The 22,274-nt window shown below is 34.1% G+C and overlaps 1 protein-coding gene and 2 pseudogenes across 1 annotated transcript in view; 1 reads left to right on the forward strand and 2 right to left on the reverse strand.

The window, feature by feature from the left end:
• The window catches only part of MYCBP2 (MYC binding protein 2, E3 ubiquitin protein ligase), a 236,802-nt gene that overhangs the window by 126,336 nt on the left and 88,192 nt on the right, over positions 1-22,274 (reverse strand). The window contains 6 exon segments of the mRNA XM_015590881.2: positions 4,458-4,585; positions 4,677-4,802; positions 5,824-5,996; positions 13,013-13,166; positions 13,802-14,006; positions 19,768-19,885. Of these exon segments, the coding sequence (XP_015446367.1) occupies positions 4,458-4,585; positions 4,677-4,802; positions 5,824-5,996; positions 13,013-13,166; positions 13,802-14,006; positions 19,768-19,885 (904 nt within the window).
• LOC112481486 lies at positions 4,153-4,268 on the reverse strand (annotated as a pseudogene).
• Positions 14,509-14,627, forward strand: LOC112481485 (annotated as a pseudogene).

The raw sequence follows: 22,274 nt of genomic DNA on the forward strand, positions 1-22,274 counted from the left end.
GGCTTCGACCAAAGCATTTACCTAAGTGAGGTAGAATCTTGCTTCAACACTTACTAGTTGTGAGATCCTAGGGCCCAGTCTCCTCATCTATAAAAAAGATGTGCCTATTTCATAGTAATTGTGAGAATTAAATGAAATATTACTGCGGAACACTTGGAAAACACCCAGCAAAAAAGGCTAGAAAAATGCTAGCTATAGAGAGAGAGGAATAACAGAGGATAAAGATCTTTAAAAATAGGTAAAAAAAAAAAAAAGAAAAAAAAAGTTCATAATAATATGGCATTGGAAGAGATGAAGAGTGTGAAAAAAAATGGTTGTAAAAGTAAAGGACCACACAGTCTGGGTAAAGGAAAAAAGAGAAGATGTTAAATAGGAAAATGTTATGAAATTAAGTGAAAACAAAGAAAAATTATGAGGAAACAGTCTTTTTTTTAAAAAAAACGAACTAATAAATATTTTTTAAAAATCCCTTCTCTGTAGGATTAGCGGGTGAACTACAAAATTTACTGGACAATTACTGTGCTTCTTGTCTCAATTTTTAGCTCTATGCTAATGATCCAAAATTGATCTCCAGCTCAGATCTTATTCTCCAGTCACTGGATTCCCCCAGCAGCTCAATCCCACTAGCTCTAAAGTGACTCATTTCTCTCTCGTCCTGCCTGCCCTGTTCTGATTAATATTAGGCACTATCATTCACCTAGTCATTCAGATAAAAGACCTGGAAAAACCCTTTTATCCATATCTCTCTACCATCACTATTATCCTATTGCTGGAACCAAAGCTTGTCAATGCACCCACATTCACTGCTACTAGCTGGAATAGTTCAATAACAACTAATTTGTCTTATCTCCATTCTCTCCTTGCTCTAACCCAAATTTTACAAAGCTGAGGATTTTTTGCTTTTAATGTTTTAAAACGAATATCTGATCAGAATGCTTTCTGAATCTAAAACTATTCAGTAGTTTTTCATTTCCTTTTTTTTTGCAGCATGATATAAAAGTCCTTAGTGATTTGCCCTTAATCTGGCTCCCTTACTTACATTCTACATATATTCTTGAATACATACTGTGTACCAGGCACAGTTCTAAGAACTGGGCATACAGGGGTGAATGATGCAAGCAAGCAAACAAAAACACAAACTACTGAGAGTAAGTTTGTGATAAGGGAGAGGATTTACAGTTTTAAATAGACTCACCAGGGAGTCAAGACCTGAAAACGAACCACACAGTAAGTGTGGACCACACAGGGACTGAAGTGAAGAGCAATAGTGAGAGGGAACAAACAGCAAATGTGAAGGTCCTGAGGTGTGACTACACCCCTGGCACATTTAAGGAACAAAAGCCGGCGTATGGCTGGGTTCCTATGCAGCAACTGGCACAACACGAGGTGAGAACAGTGACTGCAATCAGTTCTGACAGTGTTCTGTAAGTTCGCATAAAGGCTTCGGATTTTATTCTAATACAGGAAGACACTATAGGAATCTGAACAGAGGAGTGGCATCTTCTGGTGCATATTTAGGAAAATTACTCTGCTGAGAACAGATTGAAGGAAGCAAAGACAGAAACAGGACACAAGCTGGGACCAACTTGGTACCAGGGGCGGTTTTTAGAAGTAGTCAGATCCTGGATTTGTTTTCAAAGTACAGCCAACAATATCTGCTGCTGTGGGATATGAAAAAAAGAGAAATCAGGGATGACTCCAAGATTTGGGGCATGAGAGACTGGAAGAATGAAGTTAACTATACTGAGTCAGTTAACTGAGATGGGGAGAAACAGGAGAACAGCAGGTTTAGAGAGATGGACAGAAACCTAGTTTTGAATGTGTTATATCTGAAACGCCTATTAGCTTTCCAAGTGGAGATGCAAAGTAGCTAATTGTATATATGACTTCGGAGGTCTATAAGTTTAAGAGTTACCAGAGAAAAAAATACTTAAAGTCATAAGGCTGGATCACTATGGGGGTAAGTACACTTTAAAAAGATGTCCAAGACTGAGTTCTGGCACTCTAACATTTAGAGGTCAGGAAGATGATGAACAATAACCAGCAGGAGACTAAGAAGAGCAGTCAGTGAGACAGGCGTAAAATGAAGTATGGTATCTTGGGAGCCAAGCAAAGATGTATTTCAAGGAAGAGCTTGATTGGATTAAATCCCATTGAGTGTTAAGAAAGACGAGGGCTGAGACTTGACCACTGGTTTTAGCAATAAAGAAGTCATTGGTGTCTTTTACAAGAGAAGTTTCAGCTGAGTGACTGGGGCGAAAACCTCATTAGAGTGGGTTCAAAAAGGAATGGGAAGAAAGAGAATGCAGACAAAAGTATAGAAAGCTAAGAATATGCAAGGGAGATCAGCTAGATGGTTAGTCCAAGCAAGTAGCTTTGCCTAGGGTAGTGATGGAAGAGTCCCTTTAGGGGGAAGAAGGAGATGAAGGAGGAGCTACCAAGAAAGACAGCTAGGTTTCCGGCTTAGGTAACAATCATATGGTGGGTATTACTATTCAAGAGAGGGATCAGTGGAAGACAGCCAGGTCCCGGGGGACGAGTATGACTTTAGTTGTGATATAAAGACTGACAACTGCTGTGCCTTTAAAACATTTACACAGAAATGGGTCAAAGAAAAAGTCTTAGCTGGAGATATAAATTTGGGCATCATGGAATGTTGATGGCTACTGAAACTCTGGACTTAGAAGAGAATACATAGGAGAAAACAGTGAAAAAGAGGTCTAGAGTTGGCCCTAGAAGAACTCTAACATTGAGTGGCCAGGGCAAAGAAGACAAATCTACAAAGGAAAGAGAGGAAACAACCAGAGATATGAAAACAAAACAAAAAAATAAAGAAGAGGCTTACTACTAGAAAAAAATGTATACCTTAACGAAGTGAAGAAAGAAAAATAAAGATGCCTATTGAATAACTAAAGACAAAGGTAAGGTCACTTCCAGTGAATGAGAAGAGTAAAGCATGATTTGGGACTTGAAAAAGAAAAATAAGGCCAATATAAAAACAACATATATGGAATAATTCTATATCTACTAAAGATAAGGTCCATTATGATGTTCAATATTATTTAAAAAAAAAAAAAAAAAACAACACAAACCTTCTCAGGGCCAGGAACAAAATATATCTTCTCAATGAGTTTGCTTCTCTATCTTAATTTTGAATCGAGACATCCTAAAATAACCATTTCAAAGCAGGTGCTTTGAAGCGAGCCAAAACTAAAACTTGTTTTTCTTATTATCGACATATATGTTACAGGTATTCTTAATTATTATTCCATCCCTATTTTTTATATAACTCCAGGAACTTTCAATTTTTACTTTCTTCGTTTTTATATTACCTGAGTTTTTTAGCACATGTATGCTAAATATAACCAGAAACAAAGAACTGTTTTTTGACATTTGTCAGTCTGGTCAGAACTCTTTGGGTAGTGTCCTCAAAAATCATCATTATAAGTGAGTTTTATCATATTAATATAATTTTTAGATATTACTGAGAGAACTGAGAAAATACTTCCTGAACAGATAGCGTTTAATTGAGAATTTTTTTATGAAGCCTATCGAAATTAAGGCAAAAACTATAGTTTTCTCTTTTACTTTAAGAGCAAAATCAGATAATTCAAGAAGTAGAATATTCAAGCTGTTAGCAAATTTTCAAAGAATGAACATACTCTTTGCTTAGAGTGATTGTCGGCCTCCTTTCTGAGATGAACCAGCATGGTGAACTTATGATGCCTGATCGTTTTGAGTTTGGAACCATCCTGTACACTCACTCTACCTCTCGCTTCAGCCCTGGTCCCCACCCGTAGGGTGATCATATCTTGTTTACAAAGTATTTGGCATTAAAAATGCTAAAATCTTTGAAACCTACATCAAAATGTCCCTGCAGCGAAACAGCTGTGCCTCCTGTCATTTTTAGGCTACAAGAAAGTAGACACATGAAAAGGTACTGCTGTTTCTAGACCACCAGTTCAACACAAAGGACTGAGAGTGACTGCTGAATTCAGTCTAAAATTATTGAAAAATCATTTTCCATTTATTTGCTCCTTTCTTACTTAACTTTTGATTTTTAATAAGTTAATGACAAAATTACTGTATTAGATTTTAGCAATGTTTCCTCAAGTTCTTTTTTTTTTAAAAAAAGTATATTATTATTATTTATGCCTATAGCACCTGGTCTTCCTAGGTGGTCTCCCATCCAAGTACTAACCAGGCCAGACCCTGCTTAGCTTCCAAGATCAGACGTTGGGCTTGCTCAGGGTGGCATGGCCGTAGACCATGGACCGTGGCTCCACTGGGGTGCGAACCCAGGACTTTCTGTGTGTAAAGCAGACATGCTAACCGCTACACTATGGAACCACATCCCTCAAGTCCTTTTTTAAAAGGAAGCATGGTACAAAGTAATAAACAAAGTCGAAACCAACATTTTCAAACAAAATGGGCAATAATATTGATGAAGCGCTTACCTTAATTTTAGCAGTATATTCTCCTCTACCTCCAAACAGTCCAAGACCACCAAGTAAAATATCAGTGTCAGCACTAAAACGTATAGCTTCTACTGAATGAGCAGAGTAACCCCAGCCCCCTCCATGACCTAAAAAAAAAACCCAAATGATAATCTGTTTTAGAATATTCATATATATTTCCGTTAGAAGATAATATTTCCTAAATGTAAGTATACATACTTTCAAACCTGTTCACTACACTATAATCTTCTTTGGAATAAACCTTCATTACGGCTTGAGTCTCTTCCTCTGTACTTGCAACACCCATTTTCAAATCTTGCATAGTTGCCAAGGTATCAAGACAACCTGAAAAAAACCAAGAACTTAAACTCCTTGAAATTAAAATTTCTCATAATACTGATGATATGAGATGTCGTAGGGGGAATGTGCTCAACAAATGTATTCTGCACTTTAAACATTTCATAGACAAATACTATCAAATAGAACTCTGGGTAATTATCATATACTATATGACAATATTTTTCACAAAACTGTATCCCTGAAAAGTTGGAATCATTTAATCTTTGAGTCCTTACAAGGGTCTTCCTTTAATGAACTCTCTGAATTACTTTAGTTTGATTCTTAAAGTACTACTTGAGAAAGACACAATAGCCTGAGATAACCTTAAATTGACGCTAGTTTTGGATGTTTCTAATGGTTACCAGACGAAATTTGTGAGAAAAGAAATAATTATAGTTATGCTCTAGTAAGTATGCTTAAGAATGATTTCACTATTGGAAATTCTACATAAACATAACTGAATCTTTTTAAGGTTTATTTTAAAGGCAATAAAATAAGTAGTTATGTGAATTGGTATAAATTTCCAGCAACAGAATATATATAGTGAAAAAATGTATATCTCAAATTAAATAGAAGTGAAGTTGATATGTTGTGGAAAACTGTGTTATGTAAAAAGAGCTAGAAGAAGTATGTATAAAATTCATATAATATTTTATAGCATTTATTTTAAAATAAAGTATACAAATTAAATGTTATAATTACACATTTGAATATTCTACATCTCTAAAGTTCATATAGTCAAGTTAAGCAAAAACATTATCTCTAAAGAGCAACCTATTAGGAAAATTATATTCAAGGCTGCTTCATATTTGGGCATTTATGAATCTTTCATGATGTTGGTAAAAGTCTGATGTATTATTTTCTGTAGGATAAATCTCTTAGAGGATTTAACTTATTTTGCAACTAGCAGACTATTGTTTAACAAACATGACAGAATAATATACAAATTTAAATACTCTTAAAAAATATTCAGCACACACTGATGAAAATTAGCTATAACTGTATGATTATCAAATAGCAGCGCTACCTAGGATGTGCAAAGCTGCATGAGATCGGGTGGTGAGAGCCCTTGATCCCGTCGGTAATGCAAGTTCGGGACTTAGAATACTGCATCTGGACTGCATGTCTGTTGCAGAAGGAAGTCTGGCATCAGCAACCACTGCATTGTAACACCACAGTTCTCTAGTATTTGGTCGAAACCTTTCAAGAAAGAGGATAATTACATCACCTCAATACACAGTTTCATTAAAAAAATTTTCTAAGCTATAATTGATGATACTAAGAGAATAACACAGCCAGCTTAAATAGGACAAAATGTAGCTCATTATTTTCCATATCTGAACTAAACATATGAATAACCTATGTTACTTATAAGTAAAATAATTTAAACAAAATAGTAATATAGATCACAAGAGATCATGAATAACACAGCATCAGTATGCTTAATAATCTGATGTTTACACATAGGTATGAAGCCTGTGTACAACAAAAATTCCATTTAAAAAGTTTAAAGACAAAGGATAGGTCAAAATAAAATATGTGAAACATACATATGAGGAAAAATAACAATATCCACAATCTATAAGAGCTCTTGCAAGCCAGTACAAGACAATCCAACACCAAAGTGGGCAAGAGACACAGAATGCTGTTCTTAGAAAGGAAGCACTAAGAATGTATGCAGACATTCAGCGTTACAGTGACAAACAGTAAGCATCAATAAAAACTATAAGGAACCCACAATGCCATCCTGTCATAATCTCATTCTTTATGTCTTTCATAACGAGAGTCTCAAAAAGCCGTTTGTACTTCTTTACTTCTTTTATTTTATTAATTCTTTTTGGAAAAGCTGTGCTTAACAATATTAAGTACATACAAAAGAATAAGAACAAAATATTTTCAAAATAAGGTATGAAAAATAAAGGCACAATGTACACTAATAGAGAGAACATTATCTTTTAAGTACCCGCTGTCTCCCTCCCTACTCAATTCCTTTCCTTTTCCTTTCAAAAGTCACAATTACCTTGAATTTTTAAGTTATCATTCTCTTGCTTTATCTATGACTTTTCACATTTGCATCAAAATAGTATATTACTTAAGCTTCATGTTCTTAACTATATACAAATAGGATGCATACTTTATGCATTCTTCTATGGCTTGTTTTCTTCAAACAATAGAAAATTCTTAAAATGTATTTAAACTGTGGCATTTGGCTATAAATTAATTTATTCTAATTTGTAGAATATTAGCTCATGTGGATTTATTACAACTATTTGTCTATTCTATTATTGATAGCAAAAAAAAAAAAAAAAAGAAAAAAGAAAATCACTCAATTTTCCATTACAGAAAATGCTGCTGTTGATGATTTTATATAAAGCTCCTAAAGCACAACAGGTATAAGATTATACAGGAAGGAAGGATAAGTTCTCATTTTCACAGCCAGTATATCTACATAGAAAACAATGATCCAATTGAAAATTTGATTCATGTTAAGATGTATCTGGCATTTCAGATTAGTTTAGAAATAATGGTCTTCTCAATCAATAGAGTTTGATAATCCAAATTTACTAAATATAAAAGCACTTAAATCCAGCAATCCCACTTCTGTGTATATACTCAAAAGAACTGGAAAGCAGGATCTTGAAGACAAATTTGCACACCCATGTTGATAGCAGCATTATTCTCAATAGCCAAGAGGTGGAAGCAACTCAAACATCCATGAATGGGTGAATGGTTAAACCAAATGTGGTAAACATACAGTGGAATATTATTCAACCTTAAAAAGGAAGGAAATCCTGTCACAGGCTACAATGTGGATGAACCTTGAGGACATTATACTTTAAGTGAAATAAGTCAGTTACAAAAAGACAAATACTGTATGATTTTACTTATATGAGCTATATATCTCCAGTAGTCAAATTCATAAAAAGAGAAAGTAGAATGATGATTGCCAAGGGCTGGAGGGAGGGAGAAATGGGAAACTGTTCTTCAGGTATAAAGTTTCAGTTTTGCAAGATGAAAATGTTCTTGAGATACATTGTACAACAACTGAATATATTTTACATTACTAAACTGTATGCTTAAAAATGTTAAGATGGCAAATTTCATGTTATGTTTTTACCACAATTTAAGAATTTTAAATTATTTTTTAAAAACACTTAATACTTGGCAGAATAAATTCTATGAAAGTAGCTGCTATAATTAGCATTAATATTATTGCATTATTGAATTTGAGAAGTTCTATTAATCTAACTCTTGTTCTTGTGTAGGTGATCATTGTTTTCCTCTGGTTGCTTTAAAGATTTTTCTCTTTGTCTTTAATGTTCTATAATTTCACTACATGTCTCTTGATCATAGATAATGAAAACATGTAGTTTCTAATCTATGTGGATTTAAAATTCTTTTAGGTCCTGGGAAATTCTTAGGCATTATCTCTTCAGATATTGCTTGTCTTCTTTTTTCTCTAATCTCTAATATTTCCTTTTTTGGATGTCTATTAGACTTTCTCATTACATTCTTCAAATCTCTTTTACATATTCTTTTATATTTTTGTCTTTCTGTAGTATTCTGGGTAATTTCCTTACATGTCTTTCACCTGTTCAAATCTCATCTATCTATGCATTTGTTTAAAAAATTATTCTTCACTTATGAGAACTCTGCTTGGTTGTTTTCCAAATATGCCTCACTTTGAGATGCTTGCTTAATTTTGAGATTGAATCTTTTATTTAAACGTTTCGTACATAGTTAACATACTGTGTCTGAAATTCAAAGATCTGGAATTGATTTTGTTGCTTATTCTTTTGTTGAATTTCACTAACAGTGATATTCCTTATATGTTTAGCAATCTTAGACTTTGAGCTTATTTGATTTAATCTTGTTAAAAACCTATGGGACTTTTCTCGAAAGATTATTTGTACTTGCCTTCTGCTGCAGACAAAGGGGTGTTACCTATCTGATCCCATTTTAGCATCCTTCCAAGGGCAGAAGCTTAATCTGAGTTTCAGGATCAGTTTCCATCTCCTTCCCGTTGCAGCTGACATAATGCTTGTTTTCCAAATTGCAGTGCTGATATCAGCATTTGCCCTCAGCAAAATCCTGTGTCTATAGTGTTGACTGCTAAACTGCTCAAGGGTCACATCATGGAGGTTATGATTTTTATTTTTATGCTGGTTTTCTTTGAGGTGGAAGTGAGGGACTGGGGCAGAATTACATTAGTGACATTTTGGTTGAGTGACAAGCAATGTATAAAATATAAACAAACAAACTTAAATATGAACTAAAATATAAACTAAAAACAAACATAGGGTTTTTCAAAGTGTTTACTTCAACTCTTTAAACCATACCAATATAGTTTAAACATTCTTCTCAAAGTTCAAATGACTTCTAAGTAGCCAACTCTAATGGAATTTTTTGTCTTCTATTCAGTCAAGCCCTTGACAGTGTTCAACACCACTGAACATACCTTCTTTTCTCAACCCAATCCCTCCTCACGTCTATATCAGCACATCCTCCTGGCTTTTTCTCATAGTTCGTTGGCTGTTCTGTCTAGTCTCCTAAGTAGTTCTTCTTCTCCCACCTAACTTCTACATTTTAGAAGGGCTCAGGGCTTGGTTCAGAACTCTCTCTTCACCCTAAATTCTCTGCCTAGGTGATCTCATTCAATACCATAGCTATAAATACAGCTCTGCAATAAAAATTCTCAATTGATATCCCTAGTCCAAATGAGTCCTTTGAACTTGATTCACTTATCTAATTGCCTACTTAATATCTTCACTTAGATTCCAAAGTTAACATTAGAAACAGAAGTCTTGACAAGCATGTTCTCCCTGCCTTTCCTGGCCCAGCTTGGGAACCCCCCTTAACTGCTTCCTTTCCTTAACCCCCAACACAAGTAAGTCCTGTTCGTTCTACTCCAAAATATAGGCTGCAAACTGCTTCTCTCCATCTTCCCCAGCCCTAGTTTCAAGCCACGACCTCTCTCTTGCACTGCTGCAATAACCTCCTATATTTACTCTTGCCTTCTTTCAATCCATTTTCCACACAATAAGTATAGTCTCTTAATGTTACCTTCCAACTCAAATCCTGCAAAGCCTTCATATTTTTGAAGTCTTTAAATTCCTTAATCTGCCCTACAAAATGCTATGTATCCTGACCCTGTCTACCCCTCCAATTTTATTTCATGCTCCTCACTATGCTTTGACCACAATGACTTTCTTCAAATTCCTAAAACACTGCCAAGTTCTTGCTCACATCAGGGAATCTGGGCCTGCTGAGCTCTTCTTGCTTGGAAAACTTTTCCCAGCTCTTCAAATGCTTGGTTCTTTTATATACTTTAAGGTCTCAACTTGTAGTGTCTCTACTGTATGGAAAATAGGCCACAGACGTTATTCTCGATCATAGTACCCTCTTTTTCCTTAACAGTGCTGAGCAAGACCTACAAAGTATATTATTTATTCACTTTCATGTAGTCTACAACTCCACTAAAAAACCGACTTCCATATGCGCAGGGGCACTGTCAATCTTATTCACTTTGTATCATTCTTTACTTACCATACTGTATATATTTAGATATTTACTGAGTAATAAAATTTAAATTGCAAACATTTTTCAAATAACAGTACTATTTACTGATGCTTATAGTATGGAGAAATATGAATTCTCATATGCAACTGGTGAGAGAGTACTGAAGGGCAATTTGGCAATATATATAAAATTTTATGAGTCTACCTTTTGACTCAGCATTTCTACTTCTTGAAAGCTATCTTACAGAAATATGCTCATGTGGGTACAAAACTGTGTGTATATACATGTATGTGTTCACTGCAGCATCAAAGTTAATACCAAAACATTAAAAACGTAATCTAAAATGTTCATCAATAGGGAAACAGTTAAGTATATTTTAGTATATCCAGACTAAAGAATTCTATATAGGTTTAATATGAAAACAGTTCCTTAAGTACTGACCAGGAAAGATTTACAAATTGTTGTTTAGATTTAAAAAAATCTAACTTTTAAAATAAATATATTCTTATTTATATAAAAACAGAATTACATGTTTTTTAAAAGGTCAAACAATATAAGCCAAACTTGATACTTGTGACCCATAGAGAAGATTAGTGGAATCTGATATTGGGGAAGAAAAAGATTTGAACAGGACCACACAATTTTTCCTATATATATTATTGCTTTGCTTAAAACAAAAACAAAAACAAAAACAAACCATATTCATGTGTTGTTTGTGCAAATTTTGAAGTAGGAAAAAAATTGCTATTCTTAACATTTATCTGCTCTTTCTAGATGTAAGTTTCTAATTATTCAGAAGTTAGCTGTTAAGAATTGAAAAGGAAGCAGACTCAGGCCGGAAGGAAAGTCAAAATAAGCTAATACTGAATTGGCAATGTCTATGATTGCTGTAAAATCCAAGTATCCTACTGAAAAACACAAAGGACACAAAACAGCTAGAAGTCAGGACAATGAAATAAAACTCTGATCCTGATTAAAGGATAATACCTTCCAGCTGTTTTACTGAAACACAGGAAAAGATTGTCCTTCATCTTTTAATCTCTGTTTTGGAACAAGTTGGTAAATTATCAGGGCCTGGCAAGGCATTTGAGTCATCTGTCCCAATGTTACCACATGTGAAGAAGACAAGGTTCAACTAACTGAATACCACACTTCTGAATTCTGTTAGGACCCCAGGAAAATGGCTCTAGTCAATAGAATCTTAGTCTCCTACTGTTATCTCTAATTTAGAGAATGCATTTCTAATTTAATGAATGTATCAAGAAACAAATTCCACACTGTCAATTATTGTTGTTATTGCAAATTTACTTCGTTTAAAAAATATATATATATATATATACATAAAGATTACAGAAAGTAAAACATCAATTTAAACAAAGGTCCCGACCAGAGCTTACTCTTTGGCAATGACGTCTCTTCTATACTGACTTCTAATCAGTAAGTAAGTGAGGACAATTCTATCCTTACACCATTCACCCCTCTATCCCTTCCACCCCCTCTACTCTATCCCACTATGACCACTCTAATTTGGTTCTTAGTACCTCATGTCTTCATAAGAATTACTACAAGATGACCCACCTCTAGCCTCCTGTTGTCTAATCTATACTGTTTAATGCTGCTAGGGAGATCTAAAAGCAAAATTCAACTCGATTATGGCCTCTAGGATTCCTAACAAAATGCCCAAATAAGAGAGTAAGCTGGTCAACAACTTGGGAAGCAATATAATGCAGGTCTCAGAACTGATAGAAAACAGCCAGTCTAAAGACTTGGCTGGCTGACAAATGAAAGCAGTCTTGCGCAGAAGAAGGAAGATAGAGAAAATCTTTTCTCTCTCCTCACCCCTATCACTTCAACCTTTCAGCTTATCTGAATCTCTGCCTACCAAGAAGGGAAAAAAACAGGTAAGTCCTCTGATGAGCCCCTCTGGTAATGACAGGATATACCTCCTGTCATTCAAAGCTAGAAATGCTGAGAAGGCTCTTTGCTTTACTCATTTTGTATATAAAGCACCATAACAAAATTTAAACAAATATAATTTCTTGGGTCTCTTATGTACCTGTATCTCTACACTTTTATAATTTCTAGAGTTTAATAACATTGCACATTTTTCAACCAATACAGGAATTTTTTTATGTACATTCCTGAAGGGTAAGCTCATTTATCTTATTTATTCTGTATTGTCTTTGGCACGATTTCCTCCTCAGAGCTGGTAATAATTAGATATTTATGGCAACAAGAAACAGAATGAATTCTTTATAATATAGATAGACTTACTGACAGAATAAAATTAATTAATAATAAAACTCTTGAAAGTAAAACTGCCACTTACAATGGCAGCAACAAACACTTCCATAGCGCCTAGTGTGTGCCTCTGCTCTAAGCTCTCCAATCCTCATAACAATCTAGTATATAAATGAGAAAAGTAGGGCACACAGAGTCAGAGTAACTTCTCCAAGGGAATGCAGAAAGCAGACTCTGGAGCTGGGATAAACCTAGGCAGTCTGGCTCAGAACACTTGCTCTTAACCACAACACTGTACTGTAAGGGTCCTTGTGAATCACTACAAAAGAAGTGTAGTTATATTAAACAGGGGAGTTCTCATATGTGAAAAGTCTTTCCATACATAAATTTTATAAGTACCACATAACTTGATCAAAATTTACTTACTACTCTATTTAATAAACAGAGACGCTTACCTCCAAATGACATCATACACAGGATCCAGACACACACCAAATCCTTGCAGATCTTCCTGTTCAGAGTCATTAAAAGTTTTACAACTCCCGTCCACTTTATTTATCAGAAGACATTTAAATGGAGGAGGTTCTGATATAGATGCGGGTACCAAGCCTTGAGAAAAATATTTACATATTTTAAAGATGCATTGTCTTTTACATTCCCCCAACTTATAAAGTAAATATTACTTATAAGGTAAGTATTATTATTACCTTCATTTATAGATGAAGAAACTGAGACTTAAGGAGGTTAAGTAACTAAAAATCTTTAAATAGCAGAATTAGAACTAAAACTTCAGGCTGTCTAAATCCACAACACATGCTATTAATTTCAGTGCTATACCACTCTATCATATAATTAATGATATCATGGACATGAGTATGGATTGATACCATGCTCTTATTGAAACTTAAGTTTGATTTACATAATCTTCCAAAAAAATTGTTTCTATCATTTATTAATAAGAATCGATACAAAAAAATTCCTCCTTTCAATTAAGTTTTACCTTATTACAATTTAGCTCATATTTCTACCACTAACTTATATATATTCTGATTTCTAGATCTCCCAATTATTCCATTCTTCCAGCATGGAGAATATAAACAGACACTTAGAAGCTTCCTTTAAATTTCTTGAAATAGAAAACAAAAAGCTATAAGACTACATCTCATAATCTGGAAAGATGAACCATTTATTAACAATCAAGACAAGGATTTTTGGCGGAGATATCTGTTTGTTTGGGGTATTACCTATTATGTGTTTACTGGCAAAAATTTCTGATGTAGCAAGCACATGAGAATTAATAAGTGCTTCATCAATTCGTAAGAAAGTCTGGTCGCCACTTGCACCTATCCAGGTAGCTTTTCTTCCATATTTTGATCCAATGTTAGGCATGGGAGCTGGTTTTGCATTCCAATATGGCACATCCAGAATTGGCCTGCCCAGCTGTCCTTTCTAAAAGATTAAATAAACCATATTAACAATACTAGTGGATAAACAATTTACAAATTTTTACAAAAGAGACAGCAGACAAAAATAGCTCTATGAGACATTATTCTTCATCACTTCCTACTTTTTTTAGTAAATTAAATTCATGTGAAATTTGCATCAAATATTTATAAAGGAATAAAATAATTTTTATTATTCCTAGGAATCCTCCCCCTAATAACCACAAAGTGTATTATTAAAAAGAGATAACAAAGTTGAAATATTTTTCCATCTAAGAAATCTCTGAAATACTGTGAACGCCTTCATCTACATTTAAATTAAAAATATAATATATACACGATATGTTAAAAAAATTAGTATTACAAATTATTCATTTAAAAGGTCACTCTGACGTTTTGAGTTGATAGTATAATAGAGAGTCACTACTGAATTCATACAGTCTGAAAATATTTGGGTATAAGACCAAAATAATAAATACTGTAAGTGTGACTACAATTAGAAAATTACAGTCTACAGCCATGCTACCCTGAACAAGCCCAATCCCATCTGATCTTGGAAGCTAAGCAGGGTCGGGCCTGGTTAGTACTTGGATGGGAGATCACCTAGGAAAACCAGGTGCTATAGGCGTAAAAAATAAAAAATAAATAAGGGATTGTAAGATGACAAGGTCCTTGTAATCTGTGAGGTCAACCAAGGGTTGCCTTGCCTAAAAAACAAATTAATAAAAAATAAAGAAAAAAAGAAAAAAAATTACATATTTTTCACATGATCATGTGTTAGTAACTTATTTCATTTATGTTTCAAGATAAACAGCAGACTCAGTGGTAAGGTATGATATCATAAGCAAATAACTGTTTACTCACTTAAAAAGAATGGCTGTCTATGGGTACCTGGTTAGGTAAGAGTTTAATTTGCAAAGTAATAGGACATTTCTCACTATTAAGTTAGTAGCTGCAAAAGAATGTTGATGATGTAATGGTAAATATTCATCCACCCCCTAGCACAGGAGTTTTATCTCTCCCCATAGCATTCTCCTTCAAAAACCTCTGGAAGCCAGAAAATGCTGCATCATGGCACCCAGGGTTATCTACAAGTAATGGGAATGAGAAACCATAGGAAAAAACCCAAAGAACAAGAGCCCAGAGCACTGCCAACAGCCTGGTTAAGTTATCACCCAACTACCAGCTTCTAATGAGATCTATCTATTAGTCTTCAACACCAAAGTAAGAAAGCACAGCCACAAAATGACTGTAAAAGCAATTAAGCTTTATCCCTGGGATAAGCCAGTGGAAGGAAAAGTGGCAAGCACATGATTAGAGAAGAAGCCAAAAAAATTCAACATTCATTATCAGCTTCTTTCCATGTCTATCCTTAGTTTTGACAAAGAAAAAAACAAAAACAAAAACAGTGAGCAAAGTACATATATTCAGGGTTTTATTAAGCTCTTGGATGGAAATAAATTAATTATATTTTTCATTAACTACTGAAAAAAAAATGTATTCCTTTATTAATAGCCAACTAATGTGAAGAAAAGTAGTAGATAAATATGATACCTGGACAGTCTCACATGAATTCACAATGTGGTTATAAATAAACCACATTTAAATTCATTAAATTTCACACTAGGACATTTGGGCTAGAGGAAAATAATGATTGGTCTGATTTCAAATATTACCACTCTATTCCCCACCTAAACCAAAACACAGAGCAGTAAAACCTCACAAAAGTAAAAAATAATGACAAAAAGATGGAGGAGGTGCGTAAAAATTGTAGTGATTTTAGAATGTGTTCAATCTTAAATGACCATCAACTTGAAATCGACTGCTATAAACACAGCTTGTTATATATGAGGCGCCTCGTAACCACAAATCAAAAATCCATAAGAGATAGACAAGATATAAAAAGAAAGGAATCCAACAATGCTACAGAAAGTCAGCAACATATAAGGAAGCAAAAGAAGAAAGGTATAGAGAAGAACTACAAAAACAATCAGAAAACAATAAAATGGTAATAACTACAGACCTATTAATAATTACTGTAAATATGAATGGACTAAATGCTCCAATCAAAAGACAAAGGGTGACGAATGGATAAAACAAGACCCATACATATGCTGCCTACAAGAGACCCACTTCAGATTGAAAGACCCAAACTGAAAGTAAAGGGATGAAAAATGTTATTTCATGCAAATGAAAAAAAAAAAAGCTGAGGTTGTAATACTTACATCAGACAAAATAGACTTTAAAACAAAGGGTGTAATAAGAGATAAAGAAGGGCATTTTATAATAATAATGAGATCAATCCAATAAGAAGATGTAACTCTGGTAAACATCTATGTACTCAATGTAGGAGCACCTAAATATATAAAGGAAATATTGATGGGCCCTAAATAGCCAAAGCAATTTTGAGAAAGAAGGACAAAGTTGAGTGTATCATGCTACCTGACATTAAACTACAGTACAAGACTATAGTAATCAAAACATCATAGTCCTGGCATAAAAACAACCCCATAGATTAATGGAACAGAATAGAGAATCCAGAAATAAACTTACACCTATATGGTCAATTAATCTATGACAAAGGAGACGAGAATATGCAATGGGTAAAAACATCTCTTCAATAAATAGTGTTGGGAAAACTGGACAGATGAGATACAAAAGAGTAAATCTGAACCACATTCTTACACCATATGCAAGAATAAAGTCAAATAGATTAAAGAATTAATTGTAAGACCTGAAACCATAAAAATTCTAGAAGAAACATAGGCAATAAACTCTTTGACGTTGGTCACAGCAATTTTTTTTGGATTTCTCCTAGGGCAAAAACAACAAAAGCAAAAAATAAATAGGAATATGTATTGAACTAAAAAGCTTCTGCACTGCAAAGGAAATAATGTAACCTACTGAATAAGAGAAGATATTTGCAAATAATACATCCAATAAGGGATTAATGTCCAAAATATACAAAGAACTCATACAGCACAACATTAAAAAAAAGAAAAGAAAACCAATCTAAAAAATGGGCAGAAGACATGAATAGGTATTTCTCTGAAGAGGACACACAAATGACCAGCATACACATGAAGAGATGCTTGACACCAGTCATCATCAGGGAAATGCTAATCAAAACCACATTGAGATGTCATCTCACACCTGTCAGAATGGCTATTATCAATAAATCAACAAATGATAAGCAATGGCAAGGTTGTAGAGAAAAGAGAACTTTTGTGTGCTGTTGGTGTGATTATAAATTGGTGCAGACCCTATGGAAAACACTTTAGAGGTTCCTCAAAAAACTTAAAATATAACTATTCCACTTCTCAATATTTATCTAAAGAAGTGTAAAACACTAACTCAAAAAGAGATATGCATCCCTATGTTCACTGCTGCAGCACTATTTACAATAGCCAAGATAAGGAAGCAAAAGGAAGCAACCTAGGTGTCCATCTACAGATGACTACCGAAAGATGATGTGGTACATATAGACAATGGAATATTACACAGCAGTAAAAAAAAAAAAAAAAAAAGAATAAAGTCTTACCATTTGTAACATGTATGGACCTAGAGGGTATTATGCTAAGTGACAAGGTCAGACAGAGGAAGACAAATACCATATAATTTCATTTATATGTGCAAGCTAAAAAAAACAAAATAAATGAATGAGCAAAAGATAAAACTCATAGATACAAAGAATAAACTGATGATCTCCAGATGCGACGGGTTTGGGTGAAAAAGGTGAAAGGGATTAAGAAATACGTACTACCAGTTATAAAAACAGTCATGGGGATATAAAGTATAGCATATAGGATACTGGAGTACAGCATATAGAATTTAGTTAAAAATTCCGTAAATCTATATTTGGTGCCAGATGTGTACTAGACTTAGGTAGATTACTTTGTAAGGCATATAAATGTCTAATCACTATACTGTACACCTGAAACTAATATAATACTGTATATTCATGCAATTGAAAAATAAATTAAAAATTAAAAAAAGAATGAGATCTCTATGAATTGATATGGAATGATATAGTAAAGTAAAAAGAGCAAAGTGCAGAAGAGCATATATAAAATACCACCTTTTGAAAAATAAAGCAGGGAAAATAATTATACATATTATGGATGTGTGTATATATAATATACATATGTACACATACATATTTTTATCTATGTCAGTATAGATCTAAAGATGTGTATCTATGTGCTTATTTATCTATTGATCTTTGCTAGAAGAAACACAGGAAGGATAAACTAGAAAATAATGACATTCTTTACCTACAGGCATGGAATAAAGGGGTTGGGAGAACTAGGGATGCCAGGAATATGGGGAGAAATGACACTTTATTGAACATACCGTTTTTATGTAACTGCATAATGGATTGGAACTAGAGGTATCAGTGTGGACTTATGATTTCTAAAGTGCATATATGTGTATATATGTGTACTGGGGATACAAAGACACCTGTAGCAAGAATTAGCTAGTGTTCAGTTACTGTCTACTACTATTCCCCAGCAAAAGGAACCCAGATTCCTGGAGAAATGGCTGATTGTAAGACTGATACAGGACAGGTTCGAGGTAAGCCTGGATCATCTTGTTACATCAGAAAGTAAGTCAACTTGAAAGGGCTCCCACTGGCCACACCTGAGACAATTTAAGCATCCAAATAAGGATAGTAATAAAGAGAATACAAATTCACTCACCTATACTGATAATAAAAAGAGAAAAACAAACAAGGCAGGCCTCTTGATTACCGTAAAATGCAAAGGGCTGACTGGTGAATGTGGAGGGTGTGTGGAGTTGAAAAATTATCAGTTGCAACCATTATAAAGACTGGTTCAGGCAAGAATAATCAATGGATGCTAAATCTAAATGGAAATTTTGATAGGAAGCAGGTATCTTAAAACTGTCTTGAAAATGTCACCCCCTAGACTGGTTTCTAGTTTCAAGGGAAAAAATACTAACTATGCACTAACTATGCAGTAGAGAAATCAGACAACATTTGACCAGGTGATCAAAACTGACATCACTAGTGAGGGGCAGGTGGCATTTTGTGCATCCAGATGTGATGCCCGGAGAAGAATACATCACTTACATAATATTTTGGCCTGGAATGCACAACCTGAGTCTAAACATAAGAAAATATCAGAGAAACAAAAATTAGGAACATTTTATTTTTTTTAAAAAGTACCATATTCTTCAAATATGTCAATGTCATAACCAACTAAAGTATTTAGGAGCCAAGGGTCATAATGTATGCAAGTTATTCTTAAAAGATTCAGGAAAAAAAATATATATATGTATACACATACACACACACACACACACACACACACACACTCAGTGTGTGAGTGAGAGAGGATGTATGTGTAAATGATAAACAACACAGATTAAAATGTTAATAATAGGTGAATCTTGTCCAAGAGTATATGGGCATTCTATATACTATTCTTATTTTTTGCAACTTTTCTATAAATAAGTTTTCAAATGACAGAATTAGCTCTACTGAATGCTTAAAGGACTTTGACCTGTAATAAACATGTCCAGTTCTAACATATCTGTTAAATTCTTAGGCTAAATTACAGAAGAAAATTATTTTAAAATAATGTCATTCAGGTTTTGTGTATATTGAGGGCGGAGACAGGAAATATGCATATACAATCATTAAAATACAAGAATTTCACTAAAACCAGAAAAAAATCGCTAACGTATTAGACAAATTATAAGGCAATGGTACAATGAAATATTATTAATGCTTAAAAAATCCTTACAGAAAAACTTCCAAATGTGAAGACCTGTCCATCCATTAACAGTACTGCCGTATGATTGCTGCCTGCAGTAACTTGAGTGCTAGGGCCTGGCAATGCTTGAACAAGAGTGGGACATCCCCTAGGTTAAAAACAAAAGAATTAAGTCAATACTTTACAAGACCCAATTGACATAAAAAACAATAAATAAACAATGGAATAATAAGAAGAGATAGTAGGCACTAATAAGAATATTCAGTAAACACTTACTTAGGTGCTATGTGCCCGTCTCCATTCTAGGTGCTTCGTATACAAAGATGAGAAAGATATAATCACTGACTTTAAGCAAACTATTAATTTTTTTCCCTAAATTTACTACCCTAATTATAGACACATAATTTTAATTTTACTGAAAGACTGGTGTTAACCTTTGTTTTAAAAGGAAAAAAATTCTAATTATTACAGTGACTGGCATGTTAGACATCTGTAGAAATATTTGTTGGATGAAATAATTATGTGATGCTTTACCAGGAATCCAGGAACTATACGAAACAATTTTATGTCCTCTTTTCTGCCTTCTTTTACTAGGCTATAATTCTAGGTTTTGACACAGTAGTTAATGAATCAGAATACCGTATCATGAGGCACAGCAGCAGTGGCTAAAAGCTTAAGCTCTAGAGCTAGACTGCCTGGGTGTGAATCCTGGCTCCACCACATAATAGCAATGTGACTATAACTTCGAATAAGTTACTCATTATTTTTGCATTTCAGTTTTCTATAACACAAAAGATAATAATAAACAGTATCCAACTCATAAGACAAAATTGTTCATACTGTCTTATGAACAATAAAGAAGTTCATATATGTCAAGCACTTGGATCAGTGTCTAGTATACAGTTAACACTCAATAAATAGTAACTACTATGATAAATAACATCTTTGTATCCATCCTTATATCACTTTATTTATCATTTATTAACCATTTTTAGTAATTGTTGTATGTAGTTAGACTAACCATCACTACTGAAATAGTCCACACATAATTGGAGAATTGTTTTTGAGACAATGTTACTATGATATTTTGAATTTTTAAAAATTATCTAAAATATATTTTTATTAATATTTCAGGCTGCAATGAAAAATTAATTAAAAGGGGCAAAACTAGCAGCTGGAAACCTAGTTAAGTAAATTTCACAATAACTGGGTAAGTTATGATGAAGGCACAAACTAGGAAGAGTGGATTGAAAGGAATGAATGAACTTGACAGCTATGTAAAGAAGAGAACTGACCATACTTGGCAAATGATTGATATGGGGCAAAGAAGGTCTTCTGCTTAAGCAATAAGATTGATGGTGGTAAGATTTACTTAGCTATGAGAACAAATGAGATCTACGAAGACAATCAGAGGGAGAAAAGAAGAGATCCTAGTTTTCATTCTGAGTCTCTTCTAACACTTTCAGTATGGACAGAGAAAGAAAAGATCATAGAAATTTTGGACATACTAAAGAGGAAGAATAAATCCTGGGAAATGTGTCGTTGGAAGAGAAGGTTTCAAGAAACTGCAAATAACTGACATTCCAATGCTCTAGAGAGATACACAAGTGACCATTCGATTTAGCAAGAATGATTTAGCGAGAAGAACATCTCTTTGGTAGGAGTGCAGGCACAACACTGTAGCAGATAAGAAGTTAGCAGTGGGGTAAGAGACTATGCAAAATCCCTTCAAGAATCTCAGCAGAAACGAGAAAAAAAAAGAGGAGAACGGACAGCTAAAGAGAAAATGAAGCTGAAGGAGAGGCTTTGTTCTTTTAAGATGAAAGAGATTTGGGCAAGTTTAAAAGAATGAGTAAAGACAAAGAGGCTAAAGATACAGGTCGCAGAGACAAGAAACAGAACTTGATACCTAAGAAAAAGGCTTCACAGCATGGAGAAGAACAGCTCCCTCTTTCGATATTACAAGGAAAAAGGAGCAAAGAAGTAGAATAAATGCAGGTAGGTTTGTAGAGTTGGCGGGCTGAACAATTTCCCACCTAATGGTTTTTATTTTTGTTGTGATGTGAAAAGACATCATGTGCTGAGAGGGAAAAGGAACTGGGTGAGCAGAGAATTTGAGGATTACAAAAAAGTATGATGGAAAATGGAACAAATAAACATCTAGATCAGTGTTTAACCCGGATCCAAGGGACTTCTAGGAAGTCTGTAAGTGGTCTTCAGGAGATCTGTGACTCTCCTAAATTGTAAGCCAACTTTTATGGATATATTCTTGCATCTATTTTTTCAGGAGATCCCATATCTTTCATCAAAGTCTCAAAAGGTCTTAGACCAGACAGTCAAAATTACAAAACAGGAGGATTACTGCCTGTTATAGTGGGATTGGTTGAATCTGGAAACCATACAACAATCTATACGTGTGGTGATTTATTTTTTTTCAAAAGTCTAAGTTAGACATGGAAAATATAGGTAGACTGATTCATGCTTGAAGTTTGGCCATGTTCTAGTATCAAGACCAAGAGGGTGAGAAAATGAGGATA

Source organism: Pteropus alecto, unplaced genomic scaffold (genome assembly GCF_000325575.1).
Source record: "Pteropus alecto unplaced genomic scaffold, ASM32557v1 scaffold72, whole genome shotgun sequence".
In the NCBI taxonomy this organism is placed as follows: Eukaryota; Metazoa; Chordata; class Mammalia; order Chiroptera; family Pteropodidae; genus Pteropus; species Pteropus alecto.